This window comes from Leucopleurus acutus (assembly GCF_964270905.1).
Source record: "Leucopleurus acutus genome assembly, chromosome: 9".
NCBI lineage: Eukaryota > Metazoa > Chordata > Mammalia > Artiodactyla > Delphinidae > Leucopleurus > Leucopleurus acutus.
In genome coordinates, this window is record NC_139144.1 from 47,849,705 (window position 1) to 47,871,739 (window position 22,035).

Genomic DNA, 22,035 nt, shown 5'->3' on the forward strand with positions numbered 1-22,035 from the left:
TATTAGAAGGCTGACACAGGCATAAAGTTATTCTTAAAAATGTCATCCTGTGATTACAAGCAGATTATATAATAGACTTTATGCTTATGTCTTATATTGTACTTCCAAAAACTATAAGTATTTTAGATATAACCCTATTCTAAACATCAATTCAAAAATTTACCTTACTTTAGCTAAGGAGAAATGAAAATGTATATAACAGTTTGACACTAAAGCTGACTTTTCATATTTTGGACAGAGCAAATTTGAAAGAAACACTTCAACTGAAGCAACTTTAAAGGTAAAGGTTATGTTTTAGTAAAATGAAATCAGTAAGATTTACTTAGAAGACTGGAAAAAGTCCCCTTAATAACAATCTTTGTTTAAAAAAAAAAAAAAAGATTGTAACTATTCCCAGTTCTTTCTTTTAAACAAAAGATTGTCATCTAGATGAGATGTTTAGAGTAGATATGCAATGTTTTCCTAGAAAAGAGACTTTTGTAATAGATCTCAAAGTAAAAAATAAATTTAATCCACCTTTGTTCAGGATTTAAGTCATACCTCAAATTAATCTAACAGATCTTAGTTTCACCAGGTAAAATTGCTAACGTGAAAGCTTCTACAATTCTTGTTTAAGATATTTCTTTCTTCAAAATCTGTAAGATAATTTTTAGGCTTACTTTTTATTTTTCCCTAAGTACAACTTCAACTATGAAATTCAGTTCAGTCCTCTGCATATGTCAGATGATGCTACAAATCCTTTGTATTTCTCTTCCAACTATCTAGCTGTGAAAAGGGAAAAAATAAAATTTGAAAATAAAGTCCCTAAATTGGCCCAAATACACTTACTTTAAGAAACTTACATTAAAGGCGAAATTATCTCCAAAGTGACTCTGGTTTCCCCAACATCTCAAAGTCTACCTTAGAAAAAACAGGATATTCTGCAAGAGGGAATCCGACAGTAGGACACAGTGACGTAGATTATGCTGAATGGTTGGTCACATATAGACTTGTATACACTTTGTATTCAGCCAAATGCTTCCAGATGATGAGCATAAGATGATAAATTAACAGGGACAGAAATCTTTGAAGACAAATAAGGACATTGGAAAGCAAAAGGTTGAAAAGGAAAATTTTATACGTTTCCTTGAAATGGTGCATATTTTTCTCCTCAGAAGAGAAAAAGTTGTAAGATACATTCTTAATTTTGACTTTTCTTTGGAAGACAATAAATGTCTGTGCCAAAAGATTTCTTATCTTAAAATGAAAGTGTATGAGAGAAGAGACTCCTTAAAAAAATATATATCAATCATACCTTGATAAATAATTCTCCAGTGTAGGGTAGGGGGCTTTCTAATTCTAAAAGTAAAAATCCACAATTTAAATTTAATCTGGAAGGAATCTAAGCATGAGTAAGCTTAAACTACTGTCTGAATCACTGAATTGGGCATGTTATTCTATTTTAAAAGTGTACAGATTTTACTGAAAGATAACCAATTGCAACATAAAAAGTATGGTTTCAAGGTCTGTTCTTGGTCACTCCAGAAACTGTTTGCACAGTGTTCATAATTTCAACAAAACCCTAAAAAGTTCTTTCCAAAATGAACTTTTCCAACCTACTGAACAGAATTCATGCCCACACGCTGTTCATTTCAGCAGCATTTGTCTCTGTGAAGTACATCAAAATCACTCAAACATCAAATTGGTGATTTGATAGAATGATTTATTTTCCCATTACAGGAAAGTCATGAGTGACTTGTTCTGAGGTATGTTTCTGAGCTATGAAGGACATCTATCAGAAAGCTCCACACTTGAAGGTTCCTCTTTAGGGGATAACATTTTATGGCTGGACAGTCTCTGCAGGTACCAGATTCCCTGTTGTATCCAACTGCATACATTTACACGTGCATGCAGACACAGGACACTCAGCATGATCCCTGAAAAATAGGTCAAGTCACAGTTAAACATCTAAATTACACATACATACATACATTTATCTATATACCTATCGATATCTATAATGCAATTTTTCAAATGGCATTTGAAAATTACAGGAATTAAAACCCAAAGACAAAAAGCATTAAAAGCATTAAACTAGAAATGAGTGCTAGCCTGAACATGGGGAGCAAGTAACTGAAAGATGAACAGCATTACTTTCTAAATATATAATAAGCTATCTCATTTACAGTTATGAATGTGACAGGGATGTGCTCAGAGTTTAAATTAAAGCCAATGTGACAAACTGGGTGTAAAAGTTATAGCACTGAAGAGTACAGGGCCACTGATACTACTCAAAGTAAAAGTTAAATATGGTCTTGAGTCTCCACTGTATGAAGTGCATACTTACTACATAACAAACTTATTTATGAGATAACTAATATAGGAGTGTGACATGTATTCTATCATTGAATTTAGTTACATACTATATATTATATATGATAGGATATTCGGTCAGTCGTAAAAAACTGCAAATATATCCTTTCCTCAAGTAAAGTTAAATAATGCTTTTCAAATATTTAACCCATACATAATATTTAAACAATTTCTTATACAAGTATTAATTTTATAGTTTAAGATTACATAGGCTGGTGATAGAAATGTTCACACCACCTTTGTTAACTTAAGTGACAGTATAAAAGAAATTCATCCTTTGGCTGTATAAATCTGAACTATTTAAAAGGTCATCTGCTTTATCTCCTCTAACTCCAAGCCTATTAAAGAAAGAATGGGGACTTCCCTGGTGGCGCAGGGGTTAAGAATCCACCTGCCAATGCAGGGGACACAGGTTTGAGCCCTGATCCGGGAAGATCCCACATGCCGCGGAGCAACTAAGCCGTGCGCCACAACTACTGAGCCTGCGCTCTTGAGCTCGCGAGCCACAACTACTGAGCCCACGTGCCACAACTACTGAAGCCTTCACGCCCTAGAGCCTGCGCACCGCAACAAGAGAAGCCACTGCAATGAGAAGCCCCTGCACTGCAACAAAGAGTAGCCCCCGCTCGCTGCAACTAGAGAAAGCCCGCGCACAGCAACGAGACCCAATGTAGCTAAAAGAATTAATTAATTAAAAGAAGAAGGAATGTGCTGATTACCTGAACCAACTAAGCATGTGTCCAGCATGCCCACCGTGTCTGCAATTGTGACACCATGTAAACCAGTTGTTAAACTGAGCTAATTTTTTGTCTTTGCTCAAGTCTACTTTTTCATCTGATTTGGAGCCTCCTATGGGTTAAAGACAGTGATCTTCATTAACTATATCATAATACTTTATTCAAAGTTTCTTAAAAGGTATTTCTAATATTATGTCAAAATACAAATCACATATCATACTGAAACAGCAATTTTAATGCTAGAATCTAGTTTAGATTGAAAAATATACCGAATAACCAGTTTCCTTATATTTTTAATAGTCAATAATAAATGGAAAAATAGAAATTATCAAACCCACTTAGAAGCAATCTGAACGAACAATTTTAGAGAAACAATCAGTAGTTTAAAAAACTTCCCATAAAGAAAATACCAAGTCCAGTTTACAGGTGAGTTCTACCAAACACTGAAAGAACAGGTAATTTTCATCTACACAAACTTTTCCAAAGAATAGGAAAAGAGGGGCAATTTCTCAATGCACTTCATGAGGTGGGTACAGCTTTGCTAACAAAATCAGACAAAGCCAATATGAGAAAGATTATAGGCCAATCTTCCTCCTGAACAGACATAAAATCCTAAGTAAAACATTACCAAATAGTATGATTTAGCAATTCTACTTCTAGGAAAATGCACTGGAGAAACTTCTGTGTATGGTAAAAGGAGACATATGTAGGAATGTTCATAGCATTACTGTTCATAACAGTAAAAATCTGGAAACCAAGTGTCCATCAATAGTAGAATAGAAAAATTTGTGTAGTCATAAATGGAATACAAAGCAGTAATTAAAAAAAGGAATAAATGACCACTACATTAATCAGCATAATTGAAACTAAAAAAAAGAAGAAAAAACCCCAACTCCAATGTTGAGCAAAAAAGGCTTGTAGAAGGACATATGTGTATGACTCATTTACATAGAATTTAAAACACAGACGACACTAAACGTGTAAAAAACTATACAGACAAGCAAGACACTAAACTAACACACAATTTAGGACAGTAATGACCTTTGGGAAGAGCCCAAAGAGGTGGTATGAAGTAGGGAGAAACAATCCAAGGCACTAGTATAAACAATGCTATCTTAAAGCAGAGTAAAAGACTCACTGATGATTGATTTATCATTGTACACGATGTACACGTATAGTACATTACTATACATCTGTTATTCACAAAAACTTGAAGAACAATGTGTTACTACACATGTACATTTACACATGTACAACTACACACAAATTTACATAACTTTTAGTGCTTGAAAAATGCTCATTCTATTAATTTTGGCCACCTTAATATGTTTTATTTTGTTCTAAAACAGCAAATCAAATTATTTTAAGATCATATATAATTAGAGACAAGAATAGAAAAATGAGTAAGTAAAAATATTAAGTTTAATTAAGCAATTGTGTACCTATTAAGACATAATGCTATGTTCAAAATTTCACCTGGGCCATTGCTGGTCACACTGTAATGACCACAATTGTCTTGTAAACAATTATTTAAAATACCCATCTCTTTTTGCTAATGGTATGGAGATGAAAGGATGTGAAGGTGGTTCAAGAATTTAAGATGTACACACACTGAAATTCTTCCTAAAAGCTTCATAAAGACAATTAATAATGAAAGAGAGAAAAAGAGAGAAGAGAAAAAGGAAATACAGACCTTTTAAATATAAGGTATTTTATACCTTTGTGTATAGTTCTCATTAGTGATTTTCACTTTGTTTTTGTAACTTCAAATACAAAGAGAAAACAGACTGAGTCCAGAACAAATTAATCCTTATGTTTCTGATGAAGCTGAAAATAACAGCTCTACCTCACTGCCATGTGAGAAGGCATTTTAAGATCAAATAGCTTTTAAATTTAAAAGATTTATAGTGAATTATGAAAAGTGCTATAGAATAGTTGAGGGTAACTAAAGTTTCACTTAGGCACTAACAACAACACTAATAATAAAAAAAGAAGAGTAAGAAAGAAACGAATATATAACCTAACTTTTAAAAATGTATCATACCTAGAAGTTAAGCTCTATAAGGACAGCGATTTTTATCTGTTTTGTTCACTGTAACATTTCTAGCACTTAGAAAAACAGCTACGAAACAAACACTGTTGAATAACGTTTATAATTTTTAATGCTAAATATTACTGTTTATAACATAAACATTATAACTATAAACTCAGTGAGACAGTTTCAATAGAGTTCCAATCCTCAAAGCACAAGTGACTGTAAAAATTTGTAACCCTCAGTTAAATAAGCTTATGGAAATTCTGGCCATTTGGATCACAAAGCATGATGGATGGATGCCGTCTCTAATTGCAGGCAAAGCAACACAGAGGTTTGTATACCTAAATCTTTAAACTGCCATGAGCCAACAATTGATTTCTATCAGGTCCTATTTTATTCTGGAACTCAGATTTTTCTGATTTTACAGAATAAAAAAAGAAAATGCTTATTACTTTGTAATTAACTCAGCTCAGTAATGCCTTTAAAGATCAGATTCAGGCTCCCCTAATTTTCCTACACTGTTTCCTAGGCTCTGTCACACTGATGCACTTGGTAGTTCCCATACACTCTCTGTACTTATCAACTTCACTAATCTCTTTACCTTAGTTCATGCTTTGTACTCTTTGCCTACAACCTGGATAGGCTTCCCTAAAATCTTCACATATTTAAATCTATCAGACTTTAGAGGACCAACTTAAATGGCATCTTCTTTTTGAGGTTTTTCAGATATGCTTCAGATAGAAGCAATGTTACCCTCTTTCAAAATTCCTAACATTTTCTTTATATAATATCCCTTATTCACCTCAGAGAGCTAAATGCATTTAAGAATTTGGAATCTTTGGGGATGTTAGGAAAATAATGAGCAAATATTATATAACACCTCCAGGAAAAGTCTGAGGTACCATCTTGTAATTAAACACATTAGCATTTCTGCAGTGAAACATATGAATGTTCACAAATAAACAAGAGAAATAAAAACTTTAATAACTTCACGTCAATTCTGAACAGATTTTTTCTTTTGCCAAATGAGATTATTGTAAATTCATTAAAAAAATTTTTTTTTGGCTTTTCAGATCTTTAGAGATTTTGGAATGACAGATAAAAGATTCTGGACTAGTATTTATTTTCTAGAACATATAATTTCTTATTTTACATTAGCTATCCATGCTCATTATATACCATAAGCTCCACGAGGATCTTTGAGTCATCCTAGCACATCAGCCTTAACTTAGTGCATTAAACATGTACTCAAATCTATATAAATAAATTATTTCTGAAGCAAATTTAGAAAAAAATTTTTGAAGCAAATATGAGAAAATGTTAAGACTTGATAAACCTGGGTGTTGAATATTCGTTAAATTAACAGTCTCTATAACAGAGAACTTAAAATGTTTTATGATTTAATTTTCTTCAAATTCCAGAAAAGTGCTTTTATCGTTTCTTACCTATTTCAAAAATAGAAAAAACTGAAAAGCTAGTATCTAGCAAAAAGAAACAGCACTCTAGCCATTACAGCTTCCTGAGGCTTATGGTCCAAAAGACATATTAAGTTGAACTATTTCTATGTATCTCAGTTCACATAGAACTTATTTACGCTATATTTTGCCTCCTTGTTCTTTCATTGTAGTAGATTTTTATTCCCAATTGTTATTTTCTATTTATTTGTATCAAGGACGTAAAAAAAGTGATCAACATGCAATGTTAAAAATGAAAAGCCTTGATTAAAGCTTAAGTCAAAACTAACATGTGCATTTGAAAACATCACATATTGCATTTGTTAAAAAAAAGGCACTATGTTGAAAAATAACTTAATGATACTAGCAAATCTCTTTCACAGATGTTAATGTAACAATAAAACAGACTATTTACAAGAACCAGCTACAGAACAGAATTCCAGAATTTCACAACTAGAAGGGATCTCCCAGTCCAACACCTCATATGTAAGAGCATTAAAGTGACTCTCAAGGTCACCGACTAAATGTCACAGAGCCAGAACTACAACAGGCATTCTAATACCATACTCAGTTCTTTATTCCTTATTCATTTACCAGTATGCCAGATATTCAAACGTTTTTCATTAAATTTTTTGCTATAGCATCATTTTCAAGTTATATAAATAGCTGAAATGTTTCTAGCCACTAGGTACATTATATTCAATTATCTACTGTTCTCAAAAATTTTCTCTATATGTTTACTTTAAGCAGTAAACAATGTTAATATTTCTAACCATTAAAAAAGTATATATATTTACTAGGTAGCTGACAAATATAGCAGAAGCCAACACCAAAACTTAGAAGTAAAGGGATCTGACTTCTAGGTTAATACATTCTCTACATATTTTCACAGGTAGATTTTGAACATGAAATAAGAGAAAATGTCAAAGTGCTTTGAGACTATCAAAAATTCTTTATGCACACAAGGTATTTGTTACTAGATGGGGCCACAGTGACTTTTAAACATAAAATTTGAGGGAGCTCCTCTTAGAAAAAGTGGTAAGAAAATGTTATAAGATTATTTAATATTTAAGCTCTTCTCATGAATGTTAAATTGGCAAGCATCTGTGAGACTACCTGAGATATCATGGATATAGATTTTACTTTTAATGTACAGATTTCATAGAGAACACAAAAACCTTCAAGCCAGCAAAGTGGCTTGCTCTTAGAAATAATATAAACTCAAGTGGCTATGTCTTTTATTTACAACATTAAATCAATTATGTAGAAACAATTTCAGCTCCAAAAAGTATACTGTAGAATTATGTCATACCAGGACAACTAGAAACAGGTGTTCCCATATTGATGAGGCAAAGTGCACATCGAGGAAGGGGTTTTCGACAGCCAGGGCAACTTGTGACTTTAGATTTTGTTGGTGAGCCACTGACACCATACTGACTAAAACCTCTGCCCTGATGGGGCACAGTTGAGCAGCTGTAGGAGATAGACTTTCCACAAAAATTGCAACTCACAAACACCTATAAAACAAATGAAAGGAGAAATAAATATAATGCAAACTTTATGAATAAAATAAATATAAAATAATCAAAGTCTGATCCTAACAAATTACTTTTAAATAATTTTTAAATTTTATTGTGTATTATAAAATAATTTATCTGCTAAGTTGATGAGCTCTCATTTAAGACTTCCACTTAGCAGTTACATTATTTGAATACTTCTTCTCTGTTACCTTTGTTTAGTTATATTCTTCCTAACATCACTGTGATCTACAGAAAAAAATAACAAGGACTTTAGAGTTCACCCTGGGACATTACAAAATATCCCATTATGACTTTTGATACAAAGTTCAATGATATTATCTCCTAAACAAAATTTTCTTGTAAATAAAACTCTCATTTCCTAAGATAAAAAGGAGTTAAGGATACTATAATAGCTAAAACTTTAGAATAATAGCAATATAAACTGTTCATTACGCCTTTATATTAAACTCCTAGACTCTTGAACACTTATGATATAGATTAGTAACAAATATTATCATGTACTGCTATTTGATTAATACTCAGGTTGTTTTAATACAAACAGTAATTTCTCAAATTTCTAAAATAAGAAAATAGCACCATCCAGTGCTCACATGGAGCATATACCTGATATTTAACGCCTGAACTCAGACACAGTGATTTCACGTCAAGTGCTTTATGTAATAATTGATCTCACGTTGCTTTTTTTTTTTTTTTTTTTTGCGGTACGCGGGCCTCTCACTGCTGTGGCCTCTCTCGTTGCGGAGCACAGGCTCCGGACGCACAGGCTCAGCGGCCATGGCTCACGGGCCCAGCCGCTCCCTGGCATGTGGGATCTTCCCGGACCAGGGCACGAACCCATGTACCCTGCATCGGCAGGCGGACTGTCAACAACTGTGCCACCAGGGAAGCCCACGTTGCTTTTTTTTAATTGAAGTATAGTTGACTTACAATATTGTGTTAGTTTTAGGTGTACAGCAAAGTTATTCAGTTATATATATACTTTTTCAGATTCTTTTCCATTATAGATTATAACAAAACAGCGAATACATTCCCTATGCTATACAGTGAATCCTTGTTGTTTATTTTATATACAGTGCTGATCTCATGTTTTTTTAAACTACTGCTTAGAGAAAAATAAATTTCTATGTCTAATTAGACATATATACATATACATATATATATACTGTTAAAGGAACAACTCCTGCCTTATTACATATAACAGTGAAGAAAGTGTCAATATGTAAGTGGAATGTGTAAGAACATACAGTGGTTTAGATTCTGAAAGATCTTGGAATGTATTAGAAATCCTTGGACAACCCTAGGACTGATTTAGGTTTGCCTAAGATGCTCTAGACCTGCTGTGGTTTGCTCTGTGTCAGACTAAAGCCCAAGTCACTGAGATGATTGTTAGGAAGTGGCACGATCGAAAAAACAGGAAGATTAAGGACAAAGTGCACTCTGGGATAGATAAAGACATGGGAACTCAACATGAGCAAAAGAATGAGTATATTGATAACAATTTATTAAACTGAACCCTCAATTTACCCTATATAACATGCTGTAAACACTTCTGTTTTTTGGCTGGGCTATTAGGTACATGTTACAATTTGATTCCCTCCAAAACAATGTACTTACCTGTGCTAAAGGCTTAGAACTGGGATCCAACTTACTCCTGTGAATATCAAATTCAGCTCGTTTGTGCCAAAACCTCCAGGCATCTAATAAATTTCTATAATTCTCAATCCAGTACTGAACTCTTTCATCTTTAAGAACATCTAAGGGAGAGCCCTAAAAAGAAAACATGAATTATTTCAGTTTTTAAAACTTTCCTGGGTAAGCCTGAAGATTCTAGGCAACATGCGAGTATGTGTCATATGGGAAGCAACAGGCCTCTTTTTTTGCCAAAAGCTGGCTCCTAATGAGGATACAGATAAAATAACTGATGGAAGCTTCATTAATTTACTTTAAGCTGGCCTCTACCAACGACATAAATATGCACTGTATATACCATTATATCCTGCCAGGGAAATGTAATTTTCTACCTCTTATTTAGGTGTAAAGACCTAAGAGCAATCAATTCACCTTCCTAGTTGAATGCAATAAAAAAAGACACAAATGTTTTTTGTCCCAACAATTAAAACCTCTAGATTCACAAAATATATTTACTATCTCATCTAAATACACACCAGAATTGCTCAATCACATTTAAAAATAATACTGAGCTTGGTCCTTCATATCTAGCAATGTATTGTGGATTAAGATGCCATTTTTGTATACCTATTTATCTAAAAGTTAAAAATGCCTATTCTCTCCCTCACCTTCAATTAAAACATATATTTATCACCTTCAAATTAAAAAAAAAAGAAGAAAGAAAGAAAAAACCCAAAACTGAACCAAAAATTTTTAGTTCTTTTGTCCCTAGGCCACAGTGAAAAGGAACAATTCCTTTTCCTTAAATTTACTTTAGATTCCTTCTCATTAAGAACTTCAATTTTTTTGCCACTAAGACTTTTCCTACAGCTGTATTTTCCCTGGCAGCTGTGACATTCCACATTTCACCTACGCTTGCTTTGGGTTTTCGCAGAATGCTTTTAGCTCTGTTGAGGATATCGTCCTTATCTTCACATGATGAAGAAAGTAGAGAAAGCCTCTACCTCCCATGATGCTACGGCCATTAATTTAAAGCCAAGTTTTTCCAGTTCTGTTTGGGGGCCACAGAGAAAGTAAAATGTCAGAGGCAACTTAGCATGCATCTTATGGAAAAAGGGAAGAAACCTATAACAGCTAATAAAGACAATCTACCTTTAGACATTCCATCAAAATAGAAGCATATCTTTCACCTAGTAATTAAGTATTAATTTCAATTACTAGAGTTAAATTTAGCTAAAAGAACATGTGAAAAACTCATAGTTGACAACTTCATTTCTTAAAAAATAAACATCTACTACAGTCCTAATTATGACCAACTAGGCAGAACTAAGTACTAAAGTATAATACAATCCCTGATTTAAAAAGAAAATTCACAGAAAAATCAGAAATCTTCATACCCCACTCTTTCCTCTTCCACGGCAGTGAGGATAAACTACGAAATAATCTGGTCAATATTTGGTAAGTCTTCTCTAGAACCGCCCCAATAAAACTTAAAATCAAGGTCTGAAAAAGTCTACAGAGAAAACAGTTCAGAGATTAAGTCTGACCAAATTAAAATTAGAAGAGCTTGGGAAATGCCATGGGCTTCCCACAGTAACAAAATATAAGACCTAAGTGATCAGCAAGTAACTAAACTTCCAAAAGCATTAACCAACATTCTTCAGAAAAAAGGAAAAGAACCTAGATGTCTATAATATACTGCAAACAATGGCCAGTATTCAATAAAAAAATCACTAGACATATAAAGAAACAGGTAAATGTGTTTCAAAGTAAAGGAAAAAGGCAGTCAATAGAACTAAACCTTAAATAGCCCTTATGTTAGAGTAAGTAAAGATCTAAATGCAGCTATTATTCAGACTTAGGGGAAAATAGTGTTTTAATTAGTAAACAGATAGGGCTCTGAGCTGAAAAATATAAACTATAAAAAAATGGAGACTCTGGAACTAAAAAGTACAATAACTGAAATTAAAGAATTCCCTGGAAAACCTAACATCAGATAGAAGGTGACAGAATAACCAATTAACATATCAAAAGAATTTATCCAATTTGAAGAACAGAAGAGAAAAGATGAAAGGAAAATAAACAGAGCCTCAGATATCTGTGGGACAATATCAAATGGTTTAATATACGTGCAATAATAGTCCAAGAAGGGGAATGAGATTGAGGCAGAAAAAAATATTTAGAGAAATAATGCTTGAAGACTTCCCAAATCTGATGAAAAACACTGACTTGCAGATCCAAGAACCTCAGTGAATCACAAGCAGGATAAAAAGAACCACAACTACGCTTCAAGGGTTAAACTGCTAAAAATCAAAAGAAAATCTTGAAAGCAGCCCAAGGAAAAATGAAGCATTACATGGGGAAAACAAGGATAGTAATATGTGACTTCTCAACAGAAACAATGGAGGCCAGAACACCGTGAAACCACGTCTTTGAAATGCTGAAAGAAAATGAGCGAAATAGACATTTTCAATTAAAAGTAGGCTGAGAGAATCTGTCCCCAGTAAATGTGAACTATAAGAAATGCTAAAGAGAAAGACCAAAGGGAAACAATATGAGATGGAATTTGAGTCTCTGGTAAGGAATAAACAGTACCAGCCATGGTAAATAATAAATATAAAAGCCCATGTTTTCATTCTTCACATAATTTACATAAAAGACAACTGACTGTTCAAAGCAAAAATAATAACATTAAGTTGGAGTTTATAATGGATGTAGAAGCAAAATACAAGACAACAGGACAAAGGAGGGGGATCTGTAAATGGAATTACACTGTTGTAACATGAAATATGAAGCAAAAAGCGGAAAGTGTCAGGTGTGAGGTAAGAAAGAGAAAAGGTGAAGTAGGAAGCATGATGTATCAGGTGTGAAATGTAAAGTAAGAGGAGGTAAAATGTTGACTGATGAGTTAAGGATGCGTATTGTTAGACCTATAACAACTACTCAAAAGAAGAAGATAATGAAAAGGGGTATAGCTAAAAAGCTAATAGATAAAGTGAAATACTAAAATATTCAATTAGCCCAAAAGAAGGCAGGAAAGGAACAGAAAAACAAAAGGAAGAAGAAAAAGCAAAATAGAAAACTAATAGCAAGATGATAGACTAAATCTTGACCATATAAATATAAATGGAGGGAACTTCTCAATTCAAAGGCAGCTGATCATCAGACTAGATTTTTTTTTTAAAGCAAGATTCAATTACACGCCACTTTTTTTTTTTTTTTTTTTTTTTGCGGTACGCAGGCCCCTCACCGCTGTGGCCTCTCCCGTTGCGGAGCACAGGCTCCGGATGCGCAGGCCCAGCGGCCATGGCTCACGGGCCCAGCCGCTCCGCGGCATGTGGGATCTTCCCGGACCGGGGCACAAACCAGTGTCCCCTGCATCAGCAGGCAGACTCTCAACCACTGCGCCACCAGGGAAGCCCTACACACCGCATTTTAAATGTATTTTATAAACCTTGTTAAGAGGTTACCGACCATTTGCATTCCATAGTCATACATCTACAGCTTGGTTTAACAAATGTGAACTCATTTCAGTAAGAAAACAATGATACCTTATGCTACAGAAGGACACCTTTTCTTCCATGGTCAGTGGCCTGTTACCTTAGGGTAAGTGTACATTGTGGTTTGTGGGCCAATCAATATCTACTTTTGTTCATAAGAAGGTAGGGTGGCGGAAGGGGGCATTTTACTTTGCTTAGCCAGTGTGCAGCATGCTATCATATTGTATAAAAGGATAAGGACAGGAAAGAGAACACTAAGAAGGATAAGATTAGCTGGAGGGCCACAGGAAATCTCAGGAAAAAGCTCTAAAATGTCACCATATTTCCAACAAAGCAAAGTAGTAGGGAATTTTTGCCAGGAATCCATTTTTAACCACTGGGCAGTAAAAACTGAGAGAAAATAGATGACCGATTATAGCAAATCATGCCCATTTAATAAATGAGGAAATGAGATAATAAAAGGGAATAATGAGAATTAAGACAGCTGTGTGCAACTTGCCTTCTGTATTTCAAGAAAAATGTATAGTAATTCAGATCAGGGAAAGGCAATCTCTTTGTAGAAGGTGTTGTTCTGTCAACAACTGGAGAAAACGAAGAGAGGTGTCTCTGCTCCATTTGAGCTTTACATAAATTCAAGACTGACACTTCTCAAAGTGAAAGGAAAACCCAGATAACCCAATGCAGGAGGCTTAGGGACATAAGGTAAGGCAGAAGTCCTGTAGATCAAGCGATTTAAAGCTAAACGTCTTCTAAAGATCGTCAGCAAGCAACAGGGCATATCCACTCAGTGAGGGAAGAAAATACAGAGGGCTAAGCATTTTTTTTTCCTTAAAATACTGCTGCCACCAGGTTGCGCTAACCTGTAACATGCAGTAACTTGCTGTTTGTACATCTCCAGTTCGGTCAACATAACTCTCCATTAAGTCCACTCCATCTTTAGTAAGGCCTGTAAGCAGTATTCCTTCCAAATTTCCAGCCTCTTTCATTTCATTGGTCAACTTTTCGATGTACCTATTTAACTGGAAAATTCAAAGTGATTTTTCTAAAGCAATCCATTTGACTATTTGTATTTTCTGCTTCATAAATTCTACATTTGAAACAATTTTACTCTTAAGGGAAAACAGTTTAAAACAAAAGCCCGTGTAAAAATCTAGATATGTGATCTCTGCATCTATTATAAATTACAATACAGCATTCATGATCATTTAAAATATTTTTTTAAAAAGGCAAGGTACTTACTATCTTTTGATAATTGTTCTATAAAAGATCCACAGAGGGTTTACTATTTTAAATTTAAAGAGAACTGTCCTTATTATTTTGCAAAGTTATTGATGTCTATTATACAGTACGAAGTAATAAAGTCACAGAATCTGAGTTGGAAGGGAACTTCAAGATTACCAACAATAACCATTTCTTGTATTATATATAGGATGGATAAACATTAAGGTCCTACTGTATAGCACAGGGAACTATATTCAATATCCTCCTGTGATAAACCATAATGGAAAACAACATGAAAAGGAATACATACAGGTATAACTGAGTCACTTTGCTGTATAGCAGAAATTAGCGCAACACTGTAAAACAACAATACTTCAATAAAATTTAAAATAAAAGAACTTGTAAATCTCTTTTGGGATTTTGATCTGTAAAGCTCATGGGTCCTTTACAATCTTATCCTAAACAAACAAACACAAAAACAAACGATTTCTTATAAGGTCTTGCCTGACTTTATCCTACCCCAAACTCTAGCCAAGATGGCTTTATGTTCCCCAGCACTTTCTCATTATTGTAGTACTCAGCACAACATGTTACTAGTTGCTTATGTGCATTTCTCTCTCACTATCTACATAGCATATTCACGTACTAGCTGTTTATTATATTAAAAAATGAAGGAATCCTTTGATAGCATCACTAAGAGGTGAGTTTAACATCTTTATCTAGTGATTAATCTCACTCACCACAGCAAAAATAAACTAAAATATTAAGTCAGCATTTTTTTAAGTATAGTTGGTTTACAATGTTTTTAGTTTCAGGTGTACAGCAAAGTGATTCAGTTATACACATATATATCTATCCTTTTTCAGATTATTTTCCCTTATAAATTATTACAAGATATTGAGTATAGTTCCCTGTGCTATACAGTAGGTCCTTGTTAAATCAGCATTCTTAAATAAGTAAACTTAGGTATGATACATGTTTATAATAGCTCAATCTAATAAGAAATTATTACCTCATTTTTTAGAAGAATTTATATATAAACCTCACAGATACATATTTATACATAAAGATTAGTTTCTTAATCCAGTGACAGTAAATATATATATATATATTTTTGCAGTACGCGGGCCTCTCACTATTGTGGCCCCTCCCGTTGCGGAGCACAGGCTCCGGATGTGCAGGCTCAGCAGCCATGGCTCACGGGCCCAGCCGCTCCGCGGCATGTGGGATCTTCCCGGACCAGGGCACGAACCCGTGTCCCCTGCATCAGCAGGCGGACTCCCAACCACTGCGCCGCCAGGGAAGCCCGACAGTAAATATTAATCACTTTAAATATGGAATTAGATCAGTTCTTACCTGACTATCACTAAGAAATTTACAAGCAAATGCCACTCTGTCACGTACCGCAACTTTGTTTTCATACTGAAAAGAAGAGAAAAAGCAAGGAGTTACTTTCGGGTGCTATGAGTTATAAATTTTTGCAGACTAGGTATTTTATACCTAATATATATTTTGATTTTCAAATGTATTAATAGGTTACTGTGTATATACTGGCAGAGCCACTGATCACCTAAGATGTTTTTCTTAATGTAACTCTCAGGAAACTCAGTGCTAAGGTTATTGTCCGTAGAAAGTAAAGATTTACCTCTTAAACTGACCAATTTAGTTTAAAACAATTCCAGTTCTTATATAACTTTAACATAAAACAGAAGCAATGGTGAACAGTTTATCAAATTTAAGATGCCATGTAGTCCTTTCATCATAGAAATTAACTTTAGTGAAACTGAGGAAATCTTTCCTTGGCTTCTAAGTTAATCAACAAGTCTAGGAAATCTATGAATGACCAGTAAATATACCAGCTCAGGATTTAGAAAGAATATCAATACATGTTTCTAAACACAAAATTTTAAAACATACTTTATAAGTAAATAGACACACTTTTGTGGCTATTGTAAAATACTCTTATATAGGTGGTTTGTGGCAAAATAAGAGGTATTATGATAAATTCTTAAATTTTTGTATACTTGTCAATAATGTAAAATACTATTTTGAAAAGTGTTTACTATAAATGTAGAAAGATACAATTAATTTTGTGATAAGTAAAAAATAGTTTAAGGGTAGATAAAGGATCCTATTTCCACTGAAGTCTTCCATGAAATATAGTTTTCCTCCTTTAAACGTAAGTTCACTTCAGTTGATACCTTAGTGTGTTTTCTCAATTATAAAATATGGTTCTGCCCTAAAAAGGGGATATATTTCATACAAATTAGATTTAACTCTTAGACTATGTTGCATGTATTACAATTTTGATCTGGAAAGAGTTATAAATATTCTCTGTCCCATTTTACAGCTGAAAAAACTAAAACCCCAAAAAGTTAACTGACCAGCTAAGGTAACTGTGGCAGAGCAAGGACTCAGACCTTTACCTTCTGATTTCCCAATTCAAAACTTTTCACTAGATTACTATAACTTAACAATTTTTTAAAAAGAACAATGATAATTATCATTATTTACATATAAAGTATAATCAGGGACACTCCTGAAACAGCTTGGAAATATCAATATAAACTTCCTACTCAAGATATGATATCCCTTACTTATTTAGGTGTAAGAAAAGAAGGTATTTTTAATAGGTCACTTAATTGAAAATACAGAAGTTTAACATTTAGACAATATACTTCTCTATCAATTTAAAATCTGAACAATCCATTTCTTTTTCTAGTCTTCATTGTCCTCTACCACTTCCTAAAAGTATCATTTTATTTCTTCAAGATGCAACATTTAAAGTCTTCTGTTTAACAACAAAGAGTAATAATTGTAAAAACAAAACAAAAAACCCCAACATGCTCTTGGATATTAATCTGAAGTGGTTAGAAAGGTTCAATAGTAATTCGTTAAAAGTAATGAACAAAACACATATAGAATTGTCAAAATGGACACTAACAACATTTATTAACATATTCATTCATTTATCTCAATAAAATACATGTTTTTATAAATTCTTTGGAACTGACATTTAAATCAATTATCAATGTGTATTTTATAATATTGGGTTGGCCAAAAAGTTCCCTCAGTTTTTAAGTAAAAGTTGACACATTTTTCATTTTCACCAAGAACTTTATTGAACAATGTATTCACCATTTTGTTCTACTACCTTCTGCCATTTTTCAGGCAACTTCATAATTCCATCTTCCCAAACCTTTTTATCTTTTTGAACTAAGAACTGTTCCAGGTGCCTATTACAGTCACAATACAATCTAACAAAATTGTTTTGAATGAAGTTAAAAGTGCTACTAGAGCCATCTTACAGAAAAAAATGAACGAACTTTTTAGCCAACCCAATAAATTCTACAACTGCAAAAAAAATAGAAATACATTTTGCCTTAGAAGGTTCTTCTCAGTGCTAGAAAGAAGCCCAACAAATGCCAAGAAAGTTGTGGGACTAAGGTGAAGCTTAAAACCCAATAACTAAAACTGATAAGCAACCCTCACTTCTTTCTTTCTGCACTTTGTGATAAAGAACCTATTTGGTGATGTGTTCATAAGTGATTAAAGCAGGAGAGAGGAAAAAAAAAAAAAAAGCAATGAAAAGACCAAATAGTGAAAAAATAAAATAGTCCACTGTAAGTAGTGTGATCATATAATTTATCCTCCAATCTGGTACATGTCTGTGAATGACAAATACTAACTCAGACAAGATACATGGTTATCCTGACCATAACTGATCATGTATTGATTTACTTAATTAAGAAAAAAGCCAAAAACAAAAACACCATACACACATTTAAAAGATTATATTTCAATATAATATGCATGTTTCTATAGTTGTAGAGTTCTAGAGCTCAGTTCCTAAGCTAAAGGATAAAATCTTATTCCTCCAATGTCCGTAAATTATATCATTAAAACCATTAAAAAAAAATCAAGTTCAGTTTGCTATCGGCTAACTCCAAATGTTTAAGATACCTTATTTTAAACAATATAAAATGCATCGAAATATGACATTATTTTATGCAACTGACATTTGAAAATTTTAACAAAATATGATTAAAAACTCCTATCTTAAAAGGAGCGTCTCATGAAACAGAAATTAGCTTACCAATACTCCATCATAAGATCCTGTTTCACTTGTCAGAAATGCAAACATGACACACAGATACGGGTTGTTTAACTGTAGTCGCAAAGTGCTGCACATTTCTCTCCAAAGTGAGTTCTTCTCATCTGTATAACCCGATAAAGCCATTGCTACCACATTAAGATTCAGATCACCTGCATATTAAAAAGAGACAGCTAATCAAAGTAATCAAAAGCTTAATGTCTCCTAGTTCTTCAACCATAACAAATAAAGATCAGAGGGTGAATTTGCCCCCCAGAAAAATAAGACCATTAGAATAAGGGTTTTGACACAGACTAGAATATCTGGCAAGAACCACAAGCAAAAATTTCCATTTTTATAAAACTTCTACCCATATTGCAAATCCTGTGCAGGACAAGCACATCTTTTAATTCTCAAGTTTTCATCCCAGACAGATTCCTACACAGTATGTTAGCTTAGGACCTAAATGAAGAGTAGTGAAGCAATACTATCAGAATCATTGCCAACTTCATGAACAAGTTAATTTATGTGGAGATGTTTCAAAGTGTTAATAGTAAATATTATTGTATCTCAGGACTACAATTTTCAAAATCATTTGTTTTCCTATTCCTACATATATAATGCTCATGCTTATGTATATGTTTTATCAGAAGTACTGAAAGCCAATATTTCAGCATTCTTATTATAGTATTATACTTTTAATTTTTCTAGGACCAAATTAACTATTATTATAGTATTATACTTTTAATTTTTCTAGGACAAAATTAACTATCAGAATGATCACAGAACTGTATTTAGACATATTTGCAACAAAGCATTTGTTACCAATAGTCTTTTAAACATTTGTTCTTAGCAGTTTATACGGCTGCTGATGAGCTGCTAGCCTGGCAGTCAGCCCTACGGCTGCCTAGCCATCTAACATTAAGTTTAGCTTCAAAAGAGAAAATTAAATTCATCTTTAGCTTTTACTCTTAAGTGTTTTCTACATTTATTATAGCAACTTTATTAGGTTTCTTGATCCTAATCATTTACTCTTTTTTTTCCAAATAAAACAGCATTTCCCACTTTATGTTCTTAATAGCCTGTTCCTCATTTCTATAAACATTTTCCCCAAGTTATTTTGTGCCTGCTTCCTGTGCTTACTCTGTTAAAGTCTTTTTTCTTTCTTCCCTTCTTTCTTCCTCTTTCTTTCTCTCTCTCCCCCCACCCCGCTCTTTTTCTTTCCTTCCTTCCTTTCCTTCTCTCTCCCTCTCTCTCTCCCTTTCCCTCTCTCTCTCTTGCCTTCCTTCCTTTCCTTCTCTCTCTCTCTCTGCCCCCACTCCTTCCCTCCCTCCCTTCCTTCCTTTCATTTTTTTAACATCTTTATTGGAGTATAATTGCTTTACAATGGTGTGTTAGTTTCTGCTTTATAACAAAGTGAATCAGCTATACATATTCATATATCCCCATTTCTCCTCCCTCTTGCATCTCCCTGCCACCCTCCCTATCCCACCCTCTGGGTGGTCACAAAGCACCGGAGCTGATCTCCCTGTGCTATGCGGCTGCTTCCCACTAGCTATCTATTTTACATTTGGTAGTATATATATGTCCATGCCACTCTCTCACTTCGTCCCCAGCTTACCCTTCCCCCTCCCCATGTCCTTAACTCCATTCTCTATGCCTGCGTCTTTATTCCTGTCCTGCCCCTAGGTTCTTCAGAACCTTTTTTTTTGTTTTAGATTCCAAATATATGTGTTAGCATACGGTATTTGTTTTACTCTTTCTGACTTTAACATTAAGAAACAACAACAACAAAGGAATATCTTCTTTGAATCCTGCTTAGAACAATTTATCTCCAAATGGAAAGGAATATTTGATTCACAGAAATCTTTTCTCCAGTCCTCAACCAGGTTATTCAAATCACTGAAAAGATACTTTTCCCCTATCGTTAGTATGGGTGTTTAAATCTAACACCAAATTTTCCAGGTACACAAGACAAGGATTATCATGGTCTAAGGTCATAGTAAAATTAGAATTAGAAATGGCTTTAAATATCAATTCTTTTTTCCATCACCACATATCTTCTACTGCACTCTCAAATGGGGAAGACTTATGCTAGAGCAAAACTGAAGGAAAAGAGGGCAATCTGGGCAAAACATTAGCTTTTCCAACTTTTAGACTGCAAGTAAATATATTACAGTTAATTTCAGGTGTTTTTCCTATGGTACCACAGAACTGTAGTAGCTTCAAAATGGACCAGCAAATAAAAATTAAGTATTCTGAATACTCATAAATAATTCGGCCAGGTGTATTAAAAACTGATAGGTATATATACATCTTGAAGTGAAATATTCCCAATAAGAAAAAAACTGAATTCCTGGATTAAGTTATTTCTCTGAGTTTTCTCTTGCAAAATGTCAGGGTGAAAACTTTATCACATATCTTTGTTTCTTCTTTTTCAAAAAAATATTAAATGGAAACTATGTTCAAATCAGCAGACTCAAGTAGAAACACTTTTGCATATCAAAGTATGATTTTTATAAGAATCTATGTTAGTCTAACTAAAAGTGTCATTCAGTTTCCTAAAAGTCAACCAAAAACCATACAAAAAATAAAGCATAAACTAAAATACACTCAAATGTTTGCCATAAAAATGCCTGCAAAGTAAAGTAGTCCTAATCTCCAAGAAAACACATTTTTTAAATGCATGTGAACTATCTTCAAGGAAAAAACACTGAAATGAACACACTTGAGTATTCCTTATAATATTAAGAAGACAATTAAGACATTTCCTTTTTCAATAAACAAAAGGGACAGACTAAACATTTACTTTAATAGACACAGTTCTGTGCTAATTTCTCTTTCAAAAAAATTTACCAAAAATATTGATTAGAGTTTTAACAATTATCAGCATCTTTTCTTTCAAGGATTCTATGAACGGCAAATATCTTATTATATAACCCAATACCTTTTTCTGAAGATGCCCCTTCATTCAGGATCTGGATTGCTCGTCGAATATCCAAGTTGAACAATGCCACAGCGGCAGCTCTCTCCCATTCCCCTTCTTGTACAAGGGAGTTCAAAAATGGCCCCACGTCGACATCCGTTCCTTTCTTTATCCACCCACAAAGCTGTAAAGCTAAGATTCTCTCTTCATTTAAATTCTGAATATCAGTTTGCTTATCCAACCCACTCCAATTATGTCTGCTGCTTTCTACCATTCCTAAAAAGAAAAACACCTTTATATTATTGTTTATTAGTTTTTGAAATGTGTTTGGAAAATAAGTCAGTTTTACATAGGACTATTTCAACATTAGATTTTAAATATTCAACTTCTCAGCCACAATTTCATGATAGCATAAGTATAAAACATGCCACAAACAAAACACATTTTACATGTTGCTAAGTACAAACTTCCCCGAGTTACCAGAAAGAGCTGTGGGACTAACAGTCAATGCTTGATGGGTGGCTATGTGAGTCACTGCTTCAGAGCA

At 33.7% G+C, this 22,035-nt stretch overlaps 1 protein-coding gene across 7 annotated transcripts in view; it reads right to left on the minus strand.

Moving 5' to 3' along the window:
• Positions 1-366: 366 nt before the first annotated feature.
• The window catches only part of MIOS (meiosis regulator for oocyte development), a 238,446-nt gene continuing 216,777 nt past the window's right edge, over positions 367-22,035 (minus strand). For all 7 annotated transcript variants that reach the window (XM_082846446.1, XM_082846442.1, XM_082846444.1 and 4 more), the window contains 8 exons: positions 21,510-21,764; positions 18,566-18,735; positions 15,826-15,891; positions 14,109-14,267; positions 9,734-9,886; positions 7,891-8,095; positions 3,072-3,201; positions 367-1,916 (listed from right to left, as the gene is read on the minus strand). In XM_082846446.1, coding sequence (XP_082702572.1) covers positions 1,820-1,916; positions 3,072-3,201; positions 7,891-8,095; positions 9,734-9,886; positions 14,109-14,267; positions 15,826-15,891; positions 18,566-18,735; positions 21,510-21,764 — 1,235 coding nt within the window. In that variant the 3' untranslated portion in view covers positions 367-1,819. The remainder of the gene's footprint in view (positions 1,917-3,071; positions 3,202-7,890; positions 8,096-9,733; positions 9,887-14,108; positions 14,268-15,825; positions 15,892-18,565; positions 18,736-21,509; positions 21,765-22,035) is intronic.